The sequence below is a fragment of the Poecilia formosa genome, unplaced genomic scaffold (assembly GCF_000485575.1).
Source record: "Poecilia formosa unplaced genomic scaffold, Poecilia_formosa-5.1.2 Scaffold36, whole genome shotgun sequence".
NCBI classification, from domain to species: Eukaryota; Metazoa; Chordata; class Actinopteri; order Cyprinodontiformes; family Poeciliidae; genus Poecilia; species Poecilia formosa.
This window is the reverse complement of record NW_006799975.1, coordinates 743,287-768,390: the sequence shown is the minus strand read 5'-3', so window position 1 is coordinate 768,390 and position 25,104 is coordinate 743,287. Positions and strand designations below refer to the sequence as shown.

The following is a 25,104-nucleotide window of genomic DNA, read 5'->3' as shown; positions in this document are numbered from 1 at the left end:
TGGCTCTTTAGATTGTGAAGGTTGTCAGGGACCCCTACAGAGCCTGTAGGGGTCCCTGATGTCCCTGACTGGGGCCCCTGAGGCCTCAGGGAGCCTTGCTGCTCTTGTTGAGAAATATGGCTTTACAGTGATACCCACAGTACTGTAATCAGGGCCTAGAGATGCTCCATCCTCCATGAAGTGAAAGCAGATGTGTTGGAGCCAGCTGACTGCTGTCTATTCACTGAAGGACTCTCCTTAACTTCAGCCTCCACTCTGCCAGATTCAAGATCCTTACGCTCTGTGAATCAATAGACCGTTAGATTGTAAATGAGCCTCTACTCATTTACAATCAGCATGTTGAACATTGGCTGACTGACATGGTTCACCATCTTTTCCATCGTTACAGCGTGGGGTGACAGCCAGCCTTGGATGCCACCCATCAGTCACACCTGCCAGCTGGCCCTGACCCCTGATCCCTGGCCACCAACACCCAGCTTTGTCTGTGGCCTTTTGTTGCCCACTGGCTTCTACTGACCAATGTCAGGAAGCTTTACATAAAAGGTACTAAAAACAGCTTTGGCAACTCATCAAAGAGATCTGTCTGTAAGATCAAGTAGGTTTGGTGACTCATTGTCAGCTCTTGAGACAAGTTAGCATCAAAAGTCTAAATCCATACAGCAGCATCCTGTAGTTGGACCCAGAGAGAGGTCTATGTTATCCTGGGATTAGGAAAAATACTTCAGTTCATAAACAGTGGGGAGAAAAATATTTTCTTCTGCTTTTACTCATTTAATGTCCCCTAAAACAACTAACTTTAATGTCATAGACCAACCGGACATTGTGGTGGTGGATAAAGAACAGATGAAAGCCGTTGTGGTGGATGTAGCAATACCAAGTGACTACAACATCTGGAAAAAGGAGCATGAGAAACTGGAGAAATACCAGGGCCTCAGAGAGGAACTGGAGAAGGCCTGGAAGGTGAAGACCACAGTGGTGCCTGTGGTCATCGGGGCCCTCGGGGCAGTCACCCCCAAACTGGAGCAGTGGCTCAAACAGATCCCAGGAACAACATCAGACATCTCAGTCCAGAAATGTGCAGTTCTAGGCACAGCCAAGATACTGGAGGAGAACCTCAAGCTCCCAGGCCTCTGGTAGAGGACCCGAGCTCAGAGGATGACAGAGAGACCACCCGCAGAGGGTGAGAAGGGAATTTTATATAAGTTGCTTATAGTCCATCCATCCATCCATCCACCGTGGCTGAAAAACCTCTGCACAAAACAATGGTTGCTTTGTTTTTAACATGCATCATTGCTTAATGTGTTTTCCTGAAATAAATTGAAATTGAATTGAATTTTGGCCCCTCGTTATTTCTTGTAGTGAGATGTTTTCTGTCTGACATGCTGTTAGGTTTACATCAGCCTCTCCTGATAAGGTTCTCCACTGCTGAGGTTCTCTGGAGTCTCAAACCTTTAGAAATGACTCTACAACACTTTCCAGACTGATACAAGTCAGCAACTTTTTCTGGTCCTGAATTTCTTTCATGATGTTTTGCTGTCTTTGGTCCTTAAGTGAACTTCATATTGTTGCAGACATTCCTATTAAATGTCTTCTTGATTCCACAACCCTGGCAGCATTCAGACCTTGAAGTGGTTAGGGAAATTAAACGGAGCTTTGGAAAAAGACAGTTAATTAAACTTAATAAATGATTTATCATGCATGTGTTTATTTTTTCACATAGAGCCAGGTTTGTTTGGATAGTGTTTTTCCCTTATTCCAGTAAATGAAATCATCATTTGAAAGCATTGTTCTGTATTTAATCTGATATCAGTCTGATGGTCTGAAAATCAGCCTCAGCTTCTTTGTGTGACAAATCTGGAATAAACTTCCAGAAACCTTCAAAACTGCTGAAACACTGAGTTCCTTTAAGACTAAAAAGCTCCCTGTTTATTTTTATTATTATTATTATTAATAATATTATTATTATTATTATTTGAAGCCTTTTGAACTGCTATGTTGCTGAAATGAATTATACAAATAAACTGAATAGGTTGAAAAATGTAACAGAGATAAAAAGGGAAAATATGAGAATGTGAAAGGAGGTGAATACTTCCCACACCAGTGCAGCAGGAAATGACCATTTGTTTGGTTTGAGCCAATTGTCTTTCAGCTGCCTCCTCCACACCCTCTGCCAGTGCCAAAAATGAAAAACCAAAGTAGAGAGCAGTGTGCAGCTGAGCCTCATCAGTCTGGCCAGCAATCATCCCCTCCCATCTCAAAGGGTCTTTGTGTCTAAGAGTCTGGTTGAACCGGGGGTGGAGGGTGTCTGGGGCTCCCTTTCCTCCCTCTGGCATAAAAAACAATCAATAAGAAGCATTTTTCTCCATCTGCCTCTGCCACCAGCTTTGGGAGAGAACCTGTCTTGATTCACCTTCACCTCAGAGCTGACCAATCTCCCATGTCTGTCTGTAGCCTTCAGCCCAGAGGCCAAACGGCAGCCAGCAGACTCTGTCTTGGCTCTAGACAATTTCCCTTGTTGAACCCATTTCATACTCTCATCTCTGTAATTTTTGACATTAATTATTCAGGCCCTTCCAGCCAACAGACATAAATCCATTATGTCTGCCGCAATTAAGAGGCTTGTGGTGAAATTAGAAGCGAGGATGGCAGGTCTGCATGTTAAAAGGATTTATTAGAGCTCATGTCACTTTAAATATTCATACTATCCATCTGATACACAGAAAGACACACATTTTCTGTAAATGCACATACAGGTATTTATCTATTGTTTATGATATAAATCCTTTATCAGAGTTCAGGCCGGTAGTCTCACTATTCTGGTTCCAGACTTTAATTTCCTGGTCTTGTGCTCACAGGAATGTGTCGCTGCTACCAGTGACACTATGAACTCCTCACCACTGGAGGCGCTAGACGAAAACAAGCTGGACAAGCACAGATACACACACACCATATCTGGATGGAGGAAAATACAGCTTCACATCAAGACTGGCTAGAACTCAATATTTAAAAATTGCTGTTAGTAAACCTGACTGAGCAAAGAAGAGCGAGTAAAAATAGCAGATGGTAGCGATGGTAGAGACAAAACAAACCAGCGGCTCTAGAAACTGTTACCTCAGGGGGATCAACACAAATGCATGCTACAGTTTACTAAGAAATATCTGAAAAACATCACATTCTTCTTCTACTTTGTGTTGCTATATGACAAAGTCTGCACTGTCCTAAACAACAGGCTGTTTGTTTCTAGTTACCATGTGAACGACATCTGTTGTCCAAAACGCACAAGAACTGTTCATGTTTAGGAGTCAGCAGCTTTACAGTAAAATACAGGTGCGCTTGATGACAAAGTTGTTAAAGGTGAGGACTCATCTAACCACAAGAGACTTCATAAATGTGGGACTGCTAGCTGAAGCCACTTCCAGGACTCCTCATGCTGAGGTGAGTCTAGACAGAGCATATATGTTTCAGTGGCTCTGTAAGTTCCATGGCAGTGACACCAGCCTGCCATACAAAGGGCTCTCTCTCTCTTGGTTGTAATTTGTAGAAATTCAGCCTAGTTCACATGATGAATGCTGATGTCAATTCAATATTTGGACGCCTTCAATCACTTCTTCAGATTACAATCCTAAGCCAGCACAGAAAATCAACGTCACCATTCACAACTTCTACTTCAGTTGGCCCTGTATTAGTTCTACCGGTGAAATCGAGTTCAATGGAACAAATCCCAGATGGAGCATTTAAGGGAGATGGAAATCGAGTGGAATTCTGTATGTAAAAAGCCACGTATCTTCACGTAGCCCACAGAAAGACAGGTGTAAGGATAAAAAGTGTCATAAAGCTGCTTGAAGTAAGTGAACAGAGTCTGTATGAGATGTAATAACAGAAGGCTGACTGAGGTTTTTGCAGTGGTTGAACAGAAACAATGTGGCATACAGTATGCTGTTCATTAGGAAAGTCTCATCAGTTCATCAACATCAGAAACTCACCAGGAATATCCTCTCCAGTTGGTCCTGAATGTCCTTCATTCCAGGAAAGGCAGCCACTCCCTGGATCATCTCGATGAAAATGCAGCCCACTCCCCTGAAACAGAGCAGGACTAGATCAGTGGAGCTCAGCTGAAGCCTTTACGTTGTTCAACATAATCCTGGGCTCTTCACTTCCTTAAAGCATATTAAGTTTACATGATTTTAACTCCAACAGCCAGACAGAGAGGTGCTGATTTTCCTTCTCTATAACCTTTTGGTTGGAAATCCTGAGAAATCAAGCCAAGTGGAAGGGAGAAAGAACAATCTTTCTCACTGTGTGCAGTCAGAGCTCATTTATCAAAGCGCTGTGGGTTTTTCCTGACAGATTCACTTTCTGCATCAGTGAACAGCAGCCATCAGAGCAAAGAGACAGCAATATTACCAGTATTTCTTCCCTTCAAACTTTTCATTTGGACCGTTGAATGGAAGCAGACAGCTTCATCTCCATGCAGCTCTGACCCCAGCATCCACTATTTCTGCTGGCTCAGGTGGAGAGAGGTCAGCTCAAGGACAAGAGCTTATTTCAGGCTCGGCCTTGTTCCATTATAAGGTTTTTGGGGCCATTAAGAAGCATTATAGTTAAAACTGAAATGTTGTTTAGTAAATACGTGGAGTACTGTGACGTGTTCTGATTGACTTGAGTCAGGTCTCTGTTTTTCTCTCTTTCTGCAGGTTTAGAGGCAGACTACTAGGGTGTTGATTTGTGATGCTTCTTTTTCTTCCTTTCTTTTCCATCTCTGTGTCCATTACTTTTGAAATAAGTCCAAACGTAATGAGCTTAATTACTGTAGCCCAAATCAATTTGTAATTGCTTTGGGCTTATTTCATAGCAAAAGCGGTAGCACTCCACTTGAAAAAGTCAATCTGTTTGGCCTCAACTTGACATACAACAGTTGTGAGAGCCACCCTGCCAGACAGAATACGCTGAAAAAATACAAATCTTTTTTATCAAATGAACATCCTCAGAAGATTAGGTGCAGTAAATCCGAGGCTATTTGTTCTCAGAGAGCTGATCCTGCCTGAAGTCTGTCAGAGTGACGTTGATCTCCACAGCAGAGTGAAGGGATTCAACCTGCTTAATTTTAGTCATTTAATCATGTTTTAAGCAAGACATGGATAATTTCACGTACCATCAAATCAGACTTTTCCATCCAATCATCATGACTCTGACTGCCAGGTGGATTTTAGGCTTTTAAAGAATTATTTGAATTTAATAAGTGCTTTTGGCACGTTGCACATCAACCACATGCTCTTTGGAGCTACGAACCATTATTATTCTGGATGGATATTCTAAAAGTAATTCTAGGCACAGTTGGTGAAGTCCATTAAAGATATCCCCATGTATTTTCAAAAGGGGTGAGGTTAGAGCTTTGGGCCTTTCCAGATTATTGGCTGGCTTTAGTCACTCTAAAAAAGTCTTGATGTGAGTTTGGGATTAGGCCTGTCGCGATAAACGACAAATCAATTAATCGCACGATAAATTAAACCTGTCGACCTCATTTTAATTGTCGGCTTTATCGTCTCTTCCTGTCTTTTTTTCTTTCTGTTGATGACACTGAATGAAAACGGGCTGAACTCCGGTGCTCTTCCTTAGTGTAATGTCCAGCGCACACTATACGAGTTGTTGGCGGACTGTCGGCCCATTTTCAAAACCTGACAGAAATCCTAGGTATAACGGTTCGATCGGGTTTGTCGTGCCGTGTGGTGTCCAGCCACATGGGCACAAAATGATGGCTACGATTTCAGTTAACTAATTTTAAAACCAGGCATTAATCAATGCTTTATTAGAATCTACCTGTGATGCATGTGGCTAGAGTCAGCGTAAAGTCCTGAGCTCAAGCTAAGCTCAAAAGCATTCATACCCTGATTTTTATTCAGTCAGGAAGTTTTTTATTCCAGGTAGTGGGTGAAAAAGATCTCTCTCAAAATATTATATAACACAACAGATCTCCTTTAAAACATCTGTTTTTGTTTATATTTTAAGATTAAATGGCATGTAAAACATGATTTACACCTTTCTTAATAACGAATCTGAAAATATGTATTGGCATTGCAGCAATCAGATCCTTGATGTAATTGTTGTGCAGTTTTTTACAGCTCTGATATTTTGATGATTTATCTTCACTGATGAACTCCAAGCCTTTCAGGTTAGAAGGCCTCCTTGCAATCACCCTAATCTTTAGCCTTTAGCTCCTTCCACAGGTTCTCTATCCAATTCAAGTCAGGATGTTAGGATTACTTCCAGTCAGGAGAAACATGATGGTTAAATAAAACAGTACTAAATATGCTGTTTTATTTAGTACTGTAATTTTGGGCTTCTGTATGGTTATGACCCTGTGTCACTTAAAAATCTGCAATAAATTCACATTTGGAGACCCAAATCTTGTGAATAAAATATATTGTGCTCATGGGTCGCATTATTATTGCATCTCACAAAACCAGTAATTAAAAATATCCTTAAAAATTAAAATTAGTTTTTAAGGATTACTAATAAACTAACTAATTAAAGTTAGTTTTTAAGCCACAGCCGTCCCTTCTGATCTTCTTGAACAAAACCTTTATGCCTTAACATGGTGATTCTCCTGTGTGAAAGGAGCAGTTGCAAATAGATATAAATGGTGTATTAAAAAGCAATAAAAATGATGAAAATCCATTACATACCGACTGAAACAAGTTGTGGTTTGAATTTCAAACCACAACTTTGAGACAGAATCGTGTTAAACACTGTGCCAGTTAGCGGAGGAAACACTGTGAAGGCGTTTTATAGCAACAAACCTGTGATTCTGTCAGACCAGACACAAACGTTAGTCTTTAGTTTAAAGATGCTTCCAAATGTGATGATTTTACAACACACTGTACAGAAGCAATGTTGGAAATAAATGAGGTAGATTATTTTTTATTATTATTTTTGCCGTTCACTTATTTACCAAAACTCAGAGATGTCCTCTGGTGCAAACCTGAGCCTTTAAATGTGATCAACACATACCAGATTAAAGTGTTGACTCTGACTGGAAGTGAAATTTGCAGCTCAGTGAAGTGCTGATGAAGGTAAAAATAGAACAGTTCCTCATTCCTCCTCCTCCATCACATTTGTCTTCCTCACAGCCTGTAACCCTGCAGTCGGAAAGATGGATGCTTCTCACCACAGGAAGACAGATCTGTGTAACCTTTAGCAGTCCTGCAAAGGGTGCTTCCTCATGGCAGCTGCTTTCTGAAGTGGCAGAACAGGGTGAGTGGAAGCGTGTGTCAGGGTGATTCTGGGTGGACCGGAACGACACCCTGTGGAATCGGCCCATCCCTGAAGGAGACAAGGAGCCACTGCCCACCCCGTCCTGCAGCTCTGCTCTGTAATGAGGAAGCACTCACTGCATGCGGGTCTGCAGGGATTTCCCTCTGTCCTCACAAACTGTCACCAACGCTTGAGTAACCCAGACCAGGTTCACACCAGTGCAAATCATTTTCTGCAGTAGTTAACTCTCAGATGTTTTTTTTTTTTTTTTTTTTTTAAACTTTTCATAAAAGACTCCTCCTAAAATCCTGGTTTAGTGTTGAAGCATCTGGGGAACTTTGAGATGACTTTGTAGAGGATTTTTTTTTCCTGCTTACTTGAACATAATCCAAAGGGAAGACCAACAAACATCTCTTTGTTTACTTCCTTGTTGTTGTTGCAGCAGCTTGTAAAGACCTCATGTGGTTTGGTGACAAACAGAACATCAAACCAAAGAACCAAACTGCCTACATTAGAAGGGCTCTGTGGCGCAAATTATGTGTACTTTTATTCAGGTAAAGATAGCAAAACATCAGCATAAAGACGGCCATTTTACCCATCATTCTGAAATCTAATCCGTTTTTCCCTCTGGAGATGTGAGGATCCGCCTGCAGCAAGAAAGCAGCTGAGTCCCTCACATGACCGCCGGCTGTATTTCTGTCATTAAACAGCAAACAGTCGCCTCTCAGTAAGCCCTTTGCTAATCTTCAGCTGCCTCTCATGTCTGAAGTGCTTTGCCTGTTTGTAAGTGTTCTGCAGTGAGCTGTGTCCCTGCTTCCTTTAGGGCTCAAGGTAGAAATCTGCTGAAGGAAGCAATCAAGTTCAAACAGCAGAGAGCCACAAAGAAAGAGACAATATAAAACTTTCTCTTTCATCAATGTCCAGAAATCCTTCAATCTGGAAGAGCTTCTTTAAATTAAAGACATTTTAAGGCTTTTACGTTAGACACATGAAGACTTTTTAAGACTTTTCAGGATACACAGACACCCTGGGCTTCGACTGCATCTCATTCACATTGTAACGTCATATTATTGTAAACTGCACCACACATTCTCCTGTTAAGACTCATGCTTGGAAAAAGTCTGCAGAGCCCACATCTCATCTGGTGGGGTTATCCTCCTTCTAACTGCATTTCAGTCAAACGTTTGTCTTTCTTCTAAACTCTAAATGCTTTCCAGTATTAAACAGTTCTCTGTAAAGTATCGGTGTTGGTTACCAGTCATGTTGGATGGGCCTCATCCAGCTGAGTCACTGCTAACTTTGATCAATGAAGGTTTTAGTGTGTGTGATGTGAGTGTTTCATCCTGAAGCTGCTGCAAAAATCCCACAGTGACGCTGAAGGATCTGCAGGAAAGGCCAAGTCAGCTGAAACCAGTCGAATGCTTTGTGTACCGATGGCATCTCATCTTTTACTAAACTTTTGTTCAGGAAGTCTAAAGAACATCAGCAAAAATAATTCAATTCTCTCAGGTACTGTGAGGGAAAACAAACTTCTAGTTCCTGTTAAAGTCCTGGATGAAAAACTGCTCAGCTTCATTTCAACTCTTAGCTTCCCAACGGAGAAAATGTATAAAACATGATGAATTTATCTCCAGTCCAAAAGGCAAACTGAAGATAGGTTGAAACAAACATGTTCAGTTTAAGGGCTGCTATGAGTTCTGCTGATGTACAGGTGTAACTGAGCAAGCATTAACAATATATATGCGGTCAACGAAACACAAAAAGACAAGCTACAAAAATATGCACAAAAAACAAACAAACAAACAAACAAACAAAACAACAACAAAAAAACCCTTTACTGAAGCAATTACCTCCAGGCATAAAGTTTGTGCACATGTAGAAACAAAGAAGCTGAACTGAGCTGCAGGAAAAGCTCTGCTCTGCAGAACTCTGTCTCCAGTTTGTTCTGGCAGGACGGTCCAGCCCAGTGCTGTGTGAGGCAGGCCAAGGAACTTTGATGTACTTCATGTATTGTTATGGGAACTCATATGACCCGTATTTGGGTCCAATGAAAACTACCATGTACAAGAGCCAGGATCATAATTTACACATGATAACAATGCCAGATATGAACAGCTTAGAAGATGTCAGAAAACATGAAATGCACATTTTCACTTTAAACACATCTAGGTACATCTGGGAACTGAAAGAAACATGAGGAGTCTCAATTCATCCCAATTAATAATAATAAAAAGATTTACACTTGATTGACATTGAACTCCATCAGAGCTGCAACTCAGCTCCAAACCTTTAAAGATGGAAGCATATAATGTGTTTTCCAGGCATATGGTGCCATTTTATAGCACAGTCAAACAACTATGTTACCTTTAGTTAGAAAAGTGCTGCATAGCAATATATTTATAACAAAATTAAAATAAAAAAGAAATGTGACTTTGCCTCATAGCATAACTTTGCATCTGATGCCTTGAAATTTTGGCCTCTGTTTCTTTAAGAATCTCTTCCCCTTTCCAGTACTCCGCCTTCAGCGGAGTCATCACATTAATGCTTCTCCATGATGCCATTCACAACTATTCTTAAGACTGAGATGTAGTTTGTTGAGCTCAGCAGGCGCTCACTTCCACCTGGTTTTTCTAACTGCTGCTGCCGCTAGTCTGAAGGAGCTGTGAGGGAGATAGGGGAGGGGGTGCTAGTGGAGTGTCTGTGTAGAGTAGTAGCCTTAGCTACACTTACCTCAACTCTTTTTTGGCGTAAATTATCAACATGATTCACTGTTTTTTTTTTTTGGTATGCCATAAATTTTGAACGAAAAGATAGATTTGTTTTTTAGAAATAGTTGAAACCTGTAATCCATGGGGTTGGTTTCAGAAATCTACAAAAGGTTAAAATTATAATCCTACAGTTGGTGTAGAGTTTACAGCACACAGAAAGTAAAGAACAGGTAGAGATAAATGGATTTCAGTTGTTTTAAAATTAATTGTGTTTTTCAGGATCCCCAAAGAAAGTGATTCTAGCTCTACATCTCTACCTCTATAAATCAAGACTAAATAAGATGAAAAAAGGCAGAAGCCAGCCAGTACCCACCACATGTCCAAGCAGGTGGAGTAGTCAGTGGATCCCAGCAGGACATCTGGAGGCCGGTACCACAGGGTCACCACCTCATTGGAGTAGGTGTGACTGGGGACTGACTTGGCCCTGGCAAGGCCTGAGAGGGCACAGGAAGCACAAACACAACAAAAAACTTTCATTTAGTCTGAATCATTGGCATTTACAGTTTGCCTGGTACAGATTTTGAACCACTGTTTAGTCTGTGTAATTCTGAAACATTGAACTCAATGCCTGATTGAAGTCTTACTACAAAGTCTTTTGGGAGACGTGTCTTTAGACTGATTTTTGCATAATCAACTGAAACAAACCTAAAGTTACCTTTTCGGTGGAGATAAAGATTTAAGACCTCTGAAGTTTCAGTAAAACACAGAGAAACAAATAGCGGCCAGATAAACCCACAGGATACATAAAACTCTTGTTTCCATGCAAATATGATGGTTGCTAGGGATTTTTAGACCAACCCTATAGGAGGTGTAGAGTTTAGTCCAATCTAAGGTTCGTCCATGGTGATTCCATGGCTAGCCCTGCTTGTCTTACCTGAATCTTTAATGTTTCTCAGGGGTTATATTTCATTTACCAGGTTCCTGATCTTCTAGCATTTATCAGTTTGGTGACAGAAACCCAGTTAATGGTAGAGCAAAGTGCAAATGCACTGAGCTTTAATGAGGCTGATGGCATTACCCCTTTGTCTCTTCCCAAGTGGTAGAAGGGCTTAATTAAAGCATTTAGCTTTGTAAAAAAGAAGAAGAAGGAAAAAAAGACTTCCTGCCCTGCAGCAAGTCCCCTGTGAAAGGGAGGAAAAAGGGCAGAGTAGGAGAATAAATGATAGGAGGGGAAGGTATTTAACATTTCCTTGTGTCAGAACACCCACAGGAGATGGGAGTTTCAGCCGACAGTCATTACCCACCACTGTAATTTCCACACACTGATCTAACACAGAATGGAGGGCATCAGACCACTCATGGTGAGAGGCTATCATCTCCACCGTGTGTGTGTGTGTGTGTGTGTGTGTGTGTGTGTGTGTGTGTGTGTGTGTGTGTGTGTGTGTGTGTGTGTGTGTGTGTGTGTGTGTGTGTGTGTGACAACTTCATGAAGGAGGTTATAATGGTTGGAGGTTGGCATGCTTTTGTAGCTTATGCAGCTGTTGTTTGCTGGAGAAATAAAGCGTGTGTGGAAAGTCAGGATGAAGGAATACCAAGCCGTCCAGCTTCCCACTGTTCCCAGCACGCCTGTCAACACTTCCAGCTGAACCATATGCTGCTGGGGCCCAGTAGGTGGCACACACACTGGTGCTGCTCTGAGGGCTTCAGGTTGAATAATGCGTTGGTCTCTTTATCTGTGTAATGACTCTCATCCATCGGCTGGCAGCAAAGCTTAGTTTTTAATTATCTAATATTTCTCTGTTTTATTTCTGAGAGATAATTTCCTCCACGACTTTGATTATATATCACATCTTTTAATCAGCAATTTTCTACACTCACTTTATTCTGCTTAGGGATGTTGGGATGATAAAAACTATTCCATCTCTATCTGGTTCCTGAGCTAACAGACACACATCAGGCAATAATCCAGCAGTTCCCCAACTGATAGCAAAGACAGCTGGGTAGTAGCTAGATAGGATTAGCAATTAGTGACAAGTTGAAGACCAAGCTCATCAACCCTGTATTCTAAGACTTAAGCTAACAAGCTGAAGGTAGTGAATGGATAGATGGATGGAATAGCTGAACTTTAGGCTGAAAAGCTAATTTCCATCATATGAGTATGTTTTAGCTAATATGTGGAGTCAATAGAGACAAGGAGTCAGGCTCTTGGCTACAGCAAAGATTTGAAGGAAAAAAGTGACTAAAGTGCTTGTGGTGAACCAAATACAGCTAATGACACAACAAGCATCTGCAATCAGCAAGATTGCACATAAAATTAGTGATGGAGCTGGTTCTCCGCCATCACTGACCAATGGCAAGTTTGTTTTCCACCCACAGACACTTTAAATGCAGCCAAATGTCTTAGCTCACTGTGTTCAGCACACACTGGAAAATATCTCATTTGCTCAAAAGCCTAACTCCCTGAGCGCACACAAAACTGCCAACATGCGTTACCACTCTGTAGCGTAAGAACATCTGGTTCACCTTGGGCACATCTACGTGGGTATGTTACAGCAGATATAATGGCAACAGAAAAGACAAATGGATTCAACCTTCCCCCTCAAAGCCCCCTGTGTCCCATCACAAAGAGGACACTACTTCAAAGGTCTGACCTTTGGATTCAAACACACTCAGACCTTCAACCACCTTCACTTGGAGCGCTTCTCCAGCTAACCTCCTTCCTGTGCAGGTAGCAGTCCAAAGGAAGGTCACATGTTAATTATACATCACTATCTTACACTTTTACGGGTTCAACAAAAATACAGTGGTGAGGGCGGGAGGGAGGACGACAAGGTGGACAGGGTGAAGGAGGATGGTGTGGAGAAATAAAAAGGGCTGCGTACCTCTTTGTTTTATCATTTGGATACAGTTAGGTATGAAGAAGTCCTGAGAAAGAAGATTCCTGAAAATATGCCCAATTTCATGTATTTCCAACAAATAATATTGTTGGAGATTTTATAAAATACCTCTTATTAACAGACTGACCATTTTGTGTTTGACCTCGTCTGAGTGTCCAGTCGTAGCAGGATCATTTTGGCCCTTCACTTCCACTTTTTTGATGTTTGCTGATGCACATCTATGCACAGTTTTACAGGCTTCCTTTGCTCTCTGATTCTGTAACTTCTGCAAGTTTATTATTTGATTTAACAAATCTAATCTAAAAACACTGAAATATGACTGCTGTCAGCCACTGAAGAGAAGTAGAACACACTAAAACCTTAAAATAGTTACATTTATTTATTACTTTTTAAATTATAGAACACATGTAAAACAGGGTTTCACCAAAGTGTTGAACAAGAAGAAAATCAATAAGTCCAACATGGTAATGTTTTGGACTGAGCTCTTTTGGTCTGTTGGGTTTCAGCTCTTGAAGTGGTGAACTGGATGGAATGTATGTATGATAATGTATGTATGATTGGACTGAACTGATGTTTTTTAATAAAGTGCCTTTTAGTTATGTTTATTTACATAACTGGAATTATGTAAATAAACTGAACTGAGCTGAATTGACAAAAAAAGAGTAAAATTGAGAAGATCAACTTTACAATCACTTTATTCAATTTTAATTGATTTTTGTGGAATATTGATCAATATTTTTATGTGTATTTTCTTGATGATTGTGATGACGGCATTTGACAAAATGTAATGTTTATTACTTGTTTCATGATATAAAATACATTGAACTGCTTTGTTGCTGAAAATGTGCTTCACAAATAAACTTGAACTTGACTTAACATACAAGAGCTATTAAAGTAACCAATAAGCCAGTGGAAATAGTGTGAAGGTCATCAAAACAAATAAAAGAGTCTAAGTAACTAACTATGGTAGTCAACCAGGCAGAAAGCCTAATGTGACTTAAGAAGGTTTTCAACTTCAGAATTTCATAGTTAAAAGAATCGTAGGCAGCAGTGTTGCTGAGTGAATCATTGGTGGAAATATTATTATTCTATAATTCAGGGAGGGCACAAAAACAACATTTCTGGTAGATTTTCAGATGGAAAATTTGAGGCCACTCCTGCTCTGACCTGATGGGGGCAGTATACTCTTACTCTGATTTACAACAAAAACAACATTTAAAGGTGACACTTTTTTTTGTTCCAGTGCTAATCTTTTTACACAGATCCCTTTGTTCAGTGAAGCAGTTTGATTAAAAACAACAGTTGCTTGCGGCATTTTTGATCTGACAAAGCAGCTTTTAAAATCAATTAGAAATTAGAATCCCAGAGTCTGGGTTTTGTAGCATCCCTGGCCTTAACATGCCGAGTATAGAACAGCCCAAGTAACTGATCCAAAATAATGCACATATCTACATATACATGTTAATAAATTGGGAATACACCACCTGTCATCGTCAAAGCTTATTTGCCAACACAAGGCGGACTGTAACACGCTCTGCATGAGGGTACAGTAGTCTGTAATGAGTCAGCTCAGTAATTACCAACCACGTTCATCTCAGCTGCTCATTTCAGTTTATTTCCAAGTTTGGACCAAACCACACACAGATCAGCTGCATTTCTTAACCTAATTGACTTCAAAAAGACCATCTGCATGTGTGTTCAGGCCCAGTGGTGCTACTACTGGTGCAGCGAGGCACTGGGCCGAACGTCACACTGGGGAGATCCAAACAGTCCGATCAGGTGCCTGGGACATTCCTCCAGCTCCATTGTCACATTGCTTCCCACCTCACACATCATTATCCCAGCAGCTATTACTCCACAGAAACTCCCCACTATAACACACACACACACACACACACATCAGTGATTGTCTAGCTACAGCAGCTCTCCTCCACAGGAGAAACTAGAGTAAAGCTTAGAGATTTTTCAGCATGAATGTCAGCTGAGTGTGAAACAGATATGTATACCTGATCTTCCTTCTCACACCTGACTGGTATGTAGTTTAGATTTGCTTTTGAAGAACAGAAGCAAATCTAAGAACAGAACGATGTGAATATTTTGATGATAAAATAACGTCCAGTGACGGCTTTAACCTTTCAACTTTAATTTATAAAAAACACAAATTAAACTGAACTATTCAGGTAATGTAATATTTATAGAAGCAAATATATTTAGGTTGTTAGTGTTTTTTCAAACAAACACTGATGATTTAAATTCTCATGTTGAATGACTTTTCAACAACTCAGCAAGAAAAAATAAATTAAATTCTGGTACACTTGAAATAAGACTAAACTCACAAGTAATTCTCAGCAAGATATAGGATCATGTCTTAAGTCATTAATTCCTCAATAATGATTAAAAAAAAAACAGTGCTAGTTCCAGCGGCAGATTGTTTCACTTATAGCAGGACGTTCTTCATGTTTTAAGTGAAATGATAGTGAAATGAAATGCTGACTCAAGAATCTGTGGAGTTTCCTTCTGACTTGTGTTGGTGCTGCTGTTGGACCTGTAGCTGTGTCCTACTGTGGAAAAGTCCTGAATGGCAAAGGGATCCTTTCTACAGGAATGGTAAAATATTCTTCAGTCAGAGTCTCTTTCAGATTTGCTGGTACACAGACAGCTATAGGAGACCCTTCCTGCCCTCAGCTGTCAGCATTTACAAAACCTCTGAAGAAACTTTAGTTACATTTCATTTCCCTCTGGATCAACAAAGTATCTGAATTGAATGTATGTCTTAATAACCTAAAGAAATGCAGGAAATGATCCACTGTATTATTTCTAATTCAGTCCAGACTGATGTTTTTGTTCTCTCTGACTATAACCAACAAAAACCTACAGCACTACTACTGTCCCTAATGTATCGCGGTCATTAAGAAAACAAATTTCAGTGTGAGATATTAAAGTAAGTTAATATCTGACGAATCAGCAAATCCCCCTGCCGCCTCTTACTTCACCCAGACCCTGCAGCAGCTGACACAGCTCAGGGGGAAGTTTTGGAAGAAACAAAATCAGGCCTGAAATAATCACCTGTAGGTGAGGAAGGCGTGTGAACTGAGAGAGAAAAGTAACTTTAATAGTTCACACAGCTGCTTCCACACAAACAGTACACATCAGAAGGCTTAGTTGGCCTCAATTAACTGTGTCCTTGATATGAAACGCAGGCTTCTTAAAGCCTCATTTACAACGCTGCTGCTTGTTTCTGCTCATTAAAAAGAGAGTAAATCCACAGTGGAGCAGAGAGGAGCATCTGGACTGACCCACATCCAGCAGCGGGATACAGAACCCCGGCTTCTTTGGCTGATGAGAAACTGTTGCTCTGTGGTTAGGCTGAGCCTTATGAGCCCCCTGCACAATGCAGATAAGCATGGGATGATTCAATAATAATACCAGCAAGTTTAGCAGGTAATGTCCAGCCTCTCAACTCCCTGGATTAATATCAGGCTGCAGACCCTCAAAGCCACTTTCACAACTCTGAGCTCTACCAGTCTAATAACGCCCTTCAGTTCACACAGGCTCAGAGGAAATCCAGTCTGACTTCATTTCAGTTCTTACTTGCACAAGGGTTGAATAAATGCTATTATTTAAGCGCTGCCACATTGTTTCCTGTCTTCTTCTGTGTGCTGGGGTTCCAAACAGAACAGCTCTTGTGTTGGTCCAGGAAGAGATCAATGTGATGGAGTCACAGTGGACTACTAGAAAAAAACAGCAGAGCACCACAACTGGAGAAAACCTGGGACAAGCTTTCCTGAAAAAAAAGGAAAGCTTCGCAGGAAAGTTGTGAAGATGAATCCAGGAGGCTACAAAGTTGTTCTACTGCCAGAGCTTGGAAATAAACTCAATTTCTTGTTAAAATTGTTGTTTCACATGCAGTGAATCAGGGCAGGATTCGAACCAATCACTAAGCCCTCTGTACCTGGATCACACACTCTACCATCTGTGTCACCTCAAAATAAAAAAGTTTGCAGTTATGAGATAAGTTTTATATATTATCGAAGCTTTCTTGTTTAACGAGATATAAAAAATACTCTCCTCTGATATTTATGTTAAAAATGCATAAAACAGTTTGCTTTGACTCTCCTCACCCCGATTCCTCTAGATGAAGTAGATGTGCTGCTATTTCACCGTTACAACCTTTCTTATTGAAAAGAGAATATATGTTGGTTTCAATGAAATACGAGTCTCATTATAACAAGTTCTTAAAATCTTGCTAAAACAAGAAAACTTTCTTGTGGTAAGGTTTTTTGCATCACATTATTTCTGTTTTAACGAGATATTGTTCCTGAGTTTCTTTTCGAGCTCTGATAGTTAAACGCTTTTGTACAAAATAACCCAGAATAATATCTAAAGGTTTTGGTTTAGTTAAGGTCAGCATTCATAGATCAACAATAAAGAAAAAGAGAGAGGCAGAAAGCACGGCTGACCCAAAAGAACACAAAGGCCCGTCTCCTCCAAAACATATCTTGATGATGTGGGAAAATGTTCTGTGGACTGAGGAGATAAAAGTGGAGTTTTGTGTTTGTTCTGTTACAACAGGAACAGAGCTAACACAGAACCAGCTTCAGCCATAGTTCTACTGTCTGCAGCTGAACCAAGAAACTGCAGTAACACTGGAGGAGAATCAGCCTGGTCATCAGTTCTGGTAAAGCTTGTGTTTTTCAGCATGATAATGATCTGATGCTCACCAGCAAGACGATCAAAAAAAACAAAAGAAAAAAAAAAAGAGTAGACGCAGATAGAATAAACAGAAGCGATGATGCTCCAGCTGTACAGATTATTTTATATACTGGAGAATAAATGTGGAAAGACTGCAGCGACTCAGACACTTTAGCAACATGACAGCTAAAGCTGTCATAAGGTTGAGAATGATCCACTAAGATCAAATTGAAAAACAAAAGCAAAAGACTAAAATACAAGATTGATTTCTATAATTAAAGGAATTCAGGAAGGTTGTGGAGAAACTCCTCACATATGAAGCTGAAGGAACTTTGAGATTCAGAAGAGAAGAAGATGAAGAAAAGGAAATCCAAAGGGATGGGATTCTACAGATGATTTGTTGATGATTTAAACCCCATTCTAGTCAAAGTCTTTCATTATGACCTACTATGTAATAATATCCTAGTTGGAGGTTTCATGTCAGTGACCTGCAGGGTGAAGAGATGAGATGTTAACTATTGTGGGTCAGGCTGGTCATGTTCAGAGTAACAACCCAACTTCTATCTTTACTCAGTGTCTGCTGCCTGTCACTGATGGATGCAGCGCTCTGCCGCCTCCCATCGCCAGCCTCAGCTTCCTCTCCATTGACGCCCCCCCTCCATCCCTCATGCGGACCCCAGCCAGAGCCACAGGCCTCAGCTGTGGACTGTTAGTATTCCTGCTGCCAAGCAGAGACCCCCAGAAGCTCTGGAGTCACACACACCTCACCTCACCCTCCTCATCCAGCCCCCCTCCGGCCAGACCTGACTGCGTGCGTTTGTGTGCATGTGTGTGGATGTGTGGGTGTGTGTTGATGAGCTCCCACAACAGTGGGATTTTCATATTTGCTCATTTGGTATTTTGTCCATTATTTTTCTCTTCCTCATTTCCTTCACAGTAATGTTTCTGCACTAATACAAGTTTGCATTATTGATGAAGCACACACACACACACACACACACACACACACACACACCCACGCACACCCCAATCCTCCTCCCATCTGTCTAGGCAGAGGGATAGAGGGGCGGAAAGGTGCAGAAGATGGATGGGCAGAGAGAAGGAGGAAATGGGTGGAGAGATAAAAAGGGTGTGCTGGACAAAAGACATGCCTGGATGGACGGATGGATGGATGGATGGGCAGACAGATGGACAACGCTAAATGAGGCAGCCTGACCAGTTTGTCCCCCCAGGAAGTAGACTTGCTGTACATGAATCCAAGTCATATCCCACACACACTATTATGTGGATAGGTTCTAAAACCTATCCACATAACTCATTGATTCATACATTTACTTCAATCAAGCAACTTTAGTCATTTTTTGCATGTGCTTGTAAGAAAAACATCAAATGTGGCTGTTTGGGAGGGTTAAGAAGGAAGCATCTTCTCTCTTAAAGCAACAGAGCATCATGGTTTGGGCTTACAAAGCTGCATCAGAATGAAGGAACTTCTGGAACAATGTCATGGACAAACAAGAAGAAAGTAGAAATGTTTGGCCATGAAGCACAACGCTACATTTGGAGAGAATCAAACACAGCATATCAGCACAAATGGTACATGCTAACTCTTGTACAAAGAGAAGAAGGGAGAAAATCAGCATCAACGTCAGAGGATCAGTTTGCAGTCCACTCACCGAAGTCGGCGAGTTTTAGCTCTCCTGTGTCGCTGATGAGCAGGTTCTGTGGTTTCAGGTCGCGGTGAAGGATGTACCTCTGGTGAATGTAGGACAGGCCTCTCAACAACTGGAACAGGAAGAGCTGGAGAAACAACAGAAAAACAAATGAACAAAGGGAAGTAAGTCGGTTCATAAAACACAACAAACAAGTCTGTTGTTTTCTCATCTTTCAGTCGTATTCCGACCCATTTGAATGAAACCTGAACCTCCACGTCTCTGGAGGCTCAGGACTTTAGACAGTGTTATCTGGAGAGATTCATTCATTCATCAGAAGCATAGAAGCATTAGCAACTGACACAGAGGCAGGACAACAATCACTAGCTGTTTCCTTTAACAGAGCATAGAATCGGCAAATTGAAATTATGAAAATTAATATGCCCAATGAAAACACACACATAAAAAAACCTCAGGTTTTTCACAAAAAAAAAAAAGAGGTTTAGCGTGGTTTTTCAACCATACTGAAATAGTTGCATTTCGCAAAATTGCAATGGAAACACTTTTTTAGAATCATACCAGTCAGGTGATCAACAGCCTGATGTTACTTCTGGTAAAACCATGAAGAAGACGACAGGAAGCAGTAGGAGGATGGTGGTTTGTTTTGGGGGTTTTTTGGACAATGGAAACACCGCTGGCTCTACCAGAGCTCTCACAGCATCACACTCCATTAAAAATTGTTTGTCATTCCAATGTGTTGAATCCAAAGCTCTTCTGTAAAATGGCCGACTACAATTTTCCCAAAACACCACATACGTAGACACTCCAACACTCCTTTGGCAGATGATGAACGCTAGTGTCATGGCTGAATATATCTCATGTAACTGTTTATATCAGTCACTGCCATTATTTTTAATGACTTAAGCTTTTTCAAATGTGATTTAAATTTCATGTCTTGTTTGATGGAAACACCACGATAGCAGAATTGTGTTTTTTTCAACATTAGGAGAATATAGACAAAAATTAAAATGGAAACGCATCGACTAACTCTTCCAGTTTACTTACTGCTGTGATTGGTCAGAGCAATGTTTTATTTCTCCATAATCACGGCCTCTACTCTATATTTACTCTGTATGTTTTACACCTTCAGGAAAAAATAGAGTGAAAAGCAGAAATGTGTCAGGATAGATGTTGCTGAAAGGTTGGCAGGTTGGGTTTCTGAGATTCGTTACTGCAAAGGGAGGAAAATCGATGGACGAGAGCATGAGAGGACTGCTGACAGCATGGAGGAAACGGCTCACTGCTGGAAGACAATCTGACCTTTGAACCAGAAGGGAGATTTTATTCATTCCTCACTACATCGGGACATGTCTCTGTTTGCATCAGTCGCACTGCTGCATATTGGATTTTTTTTAATCAACTGAGCTGCATGCAAATAAAAACTGTAGCAAATGAATTTACTGCGGTGATGTGCTGAAAGCTTCTGCTTCCTTTTGAGCTTGCTTCTAACTTTGTGCTTCGAAGAGAATTTTTATTTGATTTGCAATTCAAATCTGAGGATGAATAGCATTTGTGATTTTAAAGCTTTAGCCAAACCTACAGCCATAGTTGGAAGTGAACTGTAAATATTTGTTTCCTGGTTTTGTAGATTTGCAGCTGAGTTTGGGACTAATGTGGTGTGGTATGACCCAGTTCCTGTCAGAAGTGAGCTGACTGACAGCCTCATTTTTGCACTCTGGAATACAGTCAGCTCTATTACTGCAAGCTGATTGGCTGTAAGACAAGCCCCTGTCATCACTCCTCCACTGCTGTGCTGACAAACTGCTTGTTTGTCCCAAATTCCTGCCTGGTTGTAGCCAAGCAACTCTACTTTTGATATGATGCAGGACCAAAGACCAGAGAAGGAGGAAGTTAAAAACATCTCTTCCACCATAACACAGAGATTTAAAGAGGAGCAGCAAAAACAGATAAGGAGGATTAGCAGAGCTTGTGACTGCATCATACAGGACATGTTACTGTCCTGGATGACTGTAACATGTCATCCAGGTCATCCACACTACGAGATGATTAATACACTACAAAGATGATATTCTCTGCTCTCCGCTGAGCAGAGAATATCATCTCTGTGGAATATCATCTCTGCTGCCTGGATGCTGAATTGTTAGCATATTATACAGCAGTAGCATCTTCAGTCAGAGGCTTTTTCAGATTTGTTGCAACACCGACTGCTACTAGAAATTCTTCCTATTCATAGAATCACTATCCAATACACGCTTTGAAGATATGTGGATGATATGAGTTATGACATTTAATTACCCTTTGGGATCATTGATCAATAAAGAAATTTAAGAATTGAACTGAATAACTCGACTCGGCTTGATTTGCAACAAAAGTGACAAAATTAAAGGGGCGTAATCATAGTACATGAAGGCGTTCCTATGATGTGTTCACCAGAAACACATCAACGCAGCAATTGGCAGACACCTGGTGCAACTGCACCAGATGTATGTCAATTGCTGCTGCCACTAGTCTGGAGGAGCTGAGTCACAGGAAGAGGTGCACTATGAAACAGAAGCTTGTTTTCTAGTCCATGGATGGTTGCAGTGGGAGATTAAAGGATTTCTCAACAGCAGCAGCACTCCAAGTATTTTTTAATGAGGGAATAACATTATAACATGATGTAAAGCTCAAAAGAGTGGATTTTACATATTACAGCCCCTTTAGCAAACTGTTGCACCAATGAGACGCATCACTCAGCTCCAGAAAGTGCATCATGGGGATTTTTCTTGTTTATAGTCATAATGTTTTGGCAGATTGGTCTATTTCAGATGATTTGTTTCCTGCATTTGCTAATTAAAGTTTGTTCTGACACAAACACATACAATTAAATTGGTTATTTTACTGCAATAAAATGCCCAGAAAAATCTTATCAAAATGTCTGAATTCACATCCACTGACATGCCAACCAGGAAGATTAAATTTCATTTAAATTTACATTTTTAATCCTAGTTAAAGTGCTGAACCTTTTCACAACGCTCCTCAAGCCGCTTCCAGTGATCTTCAACCCAACATGAAGCGCCAACGAAAATGCTGTTTTTAACACGTTTCCTTCATAAAGTACCTGCTGCTGTCACTCTGACAGCTTCAAGAGGTAAACAAAGCCCTGAACCCAGAGTCAGAGCTTGTTTTTCTTTTTGTACCTCTGAGATCTGGCGGCACATCACCCCGCTTCTGTAGACACGTCAGTCAACAAATAACAAGGCATGCGCCACGCAGCTCTTCATTTTATTCCAATTCCAGCAATCCACTCTCGTCTCTCTCCTCTCACTGATACTCTAGTTGTGGCCAATTAAGCTGATTGAAGCACCGTGGAGTCCAATCAGGGACGGGGGCCTTGTCTGGCATCTGGAGCCACCGGGTCAACAGCTTACTATTCCTCCACTCGGCGGGGCAGAGACGAGCCACAGCGAGGAAAATTAGCATAGATGTGTGTGTGTGTGTGTGTGTTTGCTCATGTATATCAAAGACCCTTGTGAAAAACTCTCACCCTTTCATGGCTCGGATAAAAAGGAAAGAAAACTCTCTTTTCTTCCCCTTTCTCTTCAAACCGGGCAATAAAGGAGCGTGATTCTTTTTCTGCTGCAAACACCTGACTTATATTTGCATTTTAATATTATAGTGATGGAGGATGAAGGATTCTGTTTATACAGCTTTGACTGGAGTAACATGACTCTGCTCTGCCTCCAACATGAAGCAGGCTTCAAGGCAAATAACACACAAAGTCCTAATATGAGGCCTGAAGGTTGGGCTAGCGAGTCTATGGAGCGTGTCTTGTTGCTGGCAACGGATTGGAGGATGAAGGAAGTAACCACAAGTGTGACGACATAAATAAACCATGGAAACACACAGGTACATTCAATATGCCAAATTAATAGCCGAGGTAGAAGAAAATTTTTTCTATGGAGAACGAGTTTAAAAGAACAACAAAGAATATTTCAAAATAAAGAAGAAGATGAAAGAATGAATAACTTCTTTGGGTAGCCATAATATAAATGATTCACACAGGGAAATAGCAGATCTGCTCTCGTGTCACAGTTTTATATATATATATATATCATTTGAGTCTGGTGAGTCTGCAGGCAGCATTTGGACTCGTATAACTCAGGTTAATGGATAATTTGGTCTGCTGCTTCCTGATTTCCATACAAGTAGTTGTTTTATGATGTTTTCCATTCCTGGCCACAAGTTTGAATTTCCAGTTCCAGTTAAATCATGAGTGCTCCCAGAATTATGTCTTGAAGAGTTGGGGTTTTCAAAGCAGCCCAAGCCTTAGATCCTGCCAAATTACAGTGAGTCTGTGTTTGGTGGTAGATGTGCCCGGGTAAAACAACAGAGTTAGTCTTAATGTTTTGGCTCATTACTCTAGCTCTTTGTTATTGATTGAAACAATATCCCTTAAGGATCTTCTTCTTCTTATGTTCCATGTGTGAGTTTGTTTAATCATGATGCATTATTAGTTCCTTACTGTGGGAGAAATGAGCTGTCTGATTGGAGTTAAATCATCCATTAACATAATCCATCACCTGAAGAATGACCCCACTGCACAGAAAATAATCCATCATCAGCACACTGATAAACACGCTGCCATTTCTCTAATGATTAAATACTTATTGCAGTCATACCCAGGGCAATCAGAGCTCCGTGTCAAGATAAGCATTATGAAAAAGTGGGCTGCCTCTGAGTTATCCATGTATGGAATGTAGTGGAGTGTATGTTTTGTCTGATACTCAATGTGCAGCAAAGAATGAGGCTATGCATCAAAGTGACAGCAGTACACTGGGGTTCATAGTTGGTTGTGTACTTTCTCTAGAACAAAGTAAGGGAAAATGGAGTCAGGCAGTTTGGCAGCAGAAGTAACATGTCAGACACGAAGATGAAACATAGCAATCCAGCTCCCACTTCTGGAGACGGCATCATCAGAACAGACTGCTAGATGCCTGGTAAAAAAGTGTCCAAGTCTGGGAAGCAGTAGGTACTTACTCAGAGTATGTATGTCATTAGATTAATCATTTCTAACCAGAGACTTCATGTACAGAGATTTCAAAATTGAAAATATTTCAAGTTTGGTTGCTGTTGTTGTTGTTGGATTTGACTCTGTGAAGTGGAAACCTTTGCCTGTCTCTTGTCATTCCTCGTGTGCTGAGCCCTTAAGGCTTCAGGAAGGTACTCCGGTTTGCAGAACATTCCCAGATCAGTTATCCACACCACTGCTCTGGTATCGGCCAGGTGGTGATTCCAACGAGTCTCTGGAGAAAATTACAATGCCCCTTTACAGACTCCAGAACAGAACATCAGACTAACATCTAGTGAAGATCTGCCTGCACTGATTATACTGACTCTAAAATAATACAAACTAGAAATAGAAACAGGTTTGCATTTAAAGTAGGTAGTACTCGTACTAAGCAATAACCATGGCTGCAGTTTTAGTTACCAACAGTGAAACAAGAACTAAACCCATGAGATGTTCCAATAAAAAAATGTGCCTCACAAAATGCTATTCAGCTGTTGTTAGTACATCCGATGAGGTAAGACTGAACTATTATTATAAGCAGGTGTGAATGTGATTGACAGCTTACTTAAGACTCTGTAGTAATTATTGAGTTGTTGACAGAATGTAGTTTATTTTAGTGTTTGTGTGTTTTTTGCTAGAGCTGCTGTCTGCTTTGTGACTTCCATCTGGTGCTAAACGCATATTGTCATTTGACATAATGTAGTTTATTTTACTACTACAATTTTTCACTGTGGATTTATTTGCTTAAATAATGCATTTGACAATTTTTGGTAACACTTTATTTGAAGGGGGTGAATAAGTCTGTCATGACACTGTTATAAACATGACATAACACC

The 25,104-nt window shown here is 40.7% G+C and overlaps 1 protein-coding gene and 1 long non-coding RNA gene across 5 annotated transcripts in view; both read right to left on the bottom strand.

Annotated features, from left to right (window-relative positions):
• cdk14 (cyclin dependent kinase 14) overlaps positions 1–25,104 on the bottom strand; it is a 172,033-nt gene that overhangs the window by 65,452 nt on the left and 81,477 nt on the right. For all 4 annotated transcript variants that reach the window (XM_007550414.2, XM_016670637.1, XM_016670638.1 and 1 more), the window contains 3 exons: positions 19,222–19,345; positions 10,333–10,453; positions 3,984–4,077 (listed from right to left, as the gene is read on the bottom strand). In XM_007550414.2, coding sequence (XP_007550476.1) covers positions 3,984–4,077; positions 10,333–10,453; positions 19,222–19,345 — 339 coding nt within the window. The remainder of the gene's footprint in view (positions 1–3,983; positions 4,078–10,332; positions 10,454–19,221; positions 19,346–25,104) is intronic.
• LOC107836038 (uncharacterized) lies at positions 12,351–15,251 on the bottom strand. Its single transcript, XR_001661894.1, has 3 exons — positions 15,170–15,251; positions 13,815–13,817; positions 12,351–12,363 (listed from the first exon to the last, which is right to left on the bottom strand). It is a non-coding gene; the product is annotated as an uncharacterized LOC107836038 (long non-coding RNA).